This window comes from Macrobrachium rosenbergii, chromosome 15, assembly GCF_040412425.1.
Source record: "Macrobrachium rosenbergii isolate ZJJX-2024 chromosome 15, ASM4041242v1, whole genome shotgun sequence".
NCBI lineage: Eukaryota > Metazoa > Arthropoda > Malacostraca > Decapoda > Palaemonidae > Macrobrachium > Macrobrachium rosenbergii.
In genome coordinates this window covers 7034326-7036405 of record NC_089755.1, presented here as the reverse complement: position 1 = coordinate 7036405, position 2080 = coordinate 7034326, and the positions used below count along the sequence as shown (strand labels likewise).

Sequence of the window (2080 nt, the reverse complement as noted above, 5' to 3'; positions counted from 1 at the left end):
TGTGTGTGTGTGTGTGTGTATGTATATATATATATATATATATACATATACATATATATATATATATATATATATATATATATATATATATATATATATATATATATGTGTGTGTGTGTGTGTGTGTGTGTGTGTGTGTGTGTGTGTGTGTGTGTGTGTGTGTGTGTATATAATATATATATATATATATATTATATCCAACTCACCTTTATGGAAGTTAAGTGTATATAAGTTCAATAAGATTTAAAACCACCATTTAGATAAATTGCGTACTCACCTTTATTAGTTCAACAAGATTTAAAACACATTAGTACTTAGTAAGCATAAGAAGAATGATGAGAAGGATGATATTAAATTCATCTATTTTATATTTATTTGTTTATTTATATGTCTATGAAAGCTCCACATTCTAAAAAAAATTACTTGGAATTAAAAATCTCGACCATCTCCTCTGAACATTCAAAAATCTAAAAAAAAAAGTAAAGAAATAGAGAAAGCTTAAGTCCACTACGATATTATATATAACAGCTCCCCCCTCCCTCCCCCCCTCATCCTGGAGCTCCAACTCGAGGAGCTTTTTCTCCAGAAGGTGAAATAAAGTTCGTCATTTCCCTCCGAAGTCTTTCCAAGATTTCGGTTGGTGAAACTGGACATTTTTCTTACCAACTTTTATTATGGAAACTTTCCCCTGAGAATTTTGTATAGCATCATATTTTTTTTAGTAAGAGTAAGTTAAGTTCTATCAACTCTTCAGAAAGGGTCAAGAAATAAGTCTTTTGTTGTTGTTATTATTATTATTATTATTATTATTATTATTATTATTATTATTATTATTATTATTATTATTATTATTATTATTATTTTGAATTTATTGAATGTTGTCACGCAAAGCTTGTTTATTATTTTCTATTACACCTGCAAGGAAATTGTTCTCTCAAACAAAGATTGGATGGGAGAAGTTGGTTGGGGAGTTGGTTGGATGGGAGTAGTTGGGAGTAGTTGGGGAGTGGATGGGAGTAGTTGGGGAGTGGTGGTTGGGAGTAGTTGGGAGTGGGGTGGGAGTAAGAAGGAGTAGATGGGAGTAGTTGAGGGAGTGGTTGGGAGTAGTATAGGAGTGGATGGGAGTAGTTGGGAGAGTTGTTAAGAGAAGTTGGGTGAGGGAGTGGAGAAGCTGGGAGATGGATTTTGGGAGAAGTTGGGACTGGTTGGGAGTAGTTGGGGAGTGGATGGGAGTAATTGGGGGTGGTTGGGAGAAGTTGGGTGAATGGATAGAGGAGTTGGGAGAGAGTTGTTAGGAGTGGTTGGGAGTAGTATGGGAGTGGATGGGAGTAGTTGGGCAAGTGGTTGGGAGAAGTTGGGTGAGTGGATGGGAGAAGTCTGGGAGAGTGGTTGGAGAAGTTGGGAAGTGGTTAGGAGTAGTATGGAAGTGGATGGGAGTAGTTGGGCAAGTGGTTGGGAGAAGTGGATTGTAAAAGTTGGGAGAGTGGTTGGGGAGGAAGTTGGGTATGGAGTGGATGGGAGCAGTATGGGAATGGGTGGGAGTAGTTGGGGGAGTGGCTGGGAGAAGTTGGGCAAGTGATGGGAGAAGTTGGGAGAGTGGTTGGGTAGATGGGAGTGGGTTTGGGAGTGGTTGGGAGTGGGAGAAGTTGGGCAGATGGGGGAGAGTGGTTGGGAGTAGCATGGGGTGGTTGGGAGTAGCTGGGGAGTGGTTGGGAGAAGTTGGGGAGTGGTTGGGAGAAGTTGGGTCAGTGGATGGGAGAAAGTTAGGGAGTGGTTGTGAGTAGAGGAGAAGTTGGGTGAGTGGATGGGAGAAGTTAGGGAGTGGTTTGGAGTAGTTGGGGGAGTGTATGGGAGAATATCATGTGAATAAGTTGAATCCCATAAGGATTATTGATAACCAGATTAGAGAAATAACACCGTGAGCGAAGGAGAAGAGAATTCTTGGATCGTAAAACTGAGAAAATACAGAAAAGATTCTCTCACACGAATAACGTCAAGTGAAACTTTTTAATAAGTACGTAGTAATGACAACTCGATAAAGAGTGGTAATATATACACGAGTGATTCTCTAAAGTCAGTA

At 39.4% G+C, this 2080-nt stretch overlaps 1 protein-coding gene across 1 annotated transcript; it reads right to left on the bottom strand.

Annotated features, from left to right (window-relative positions):
• Nucleotides 1-1291: 1291 nt before the first annotated feature.
• Nucleotides 1292-1681, bottom strand: LOC136846223 (uncharacterized). Its single transcript, XM_067117024.1, has one exon. The coding sequence runs from the start codon at nucleotides 1679-1681 to the stop codon at nucleotides 1292-1294; it is 390 nt and encodes a 129-aa protein (XP_066973125.1).
• Nucleotides 1682-2080: the final 399 nt, after the last annotated feature.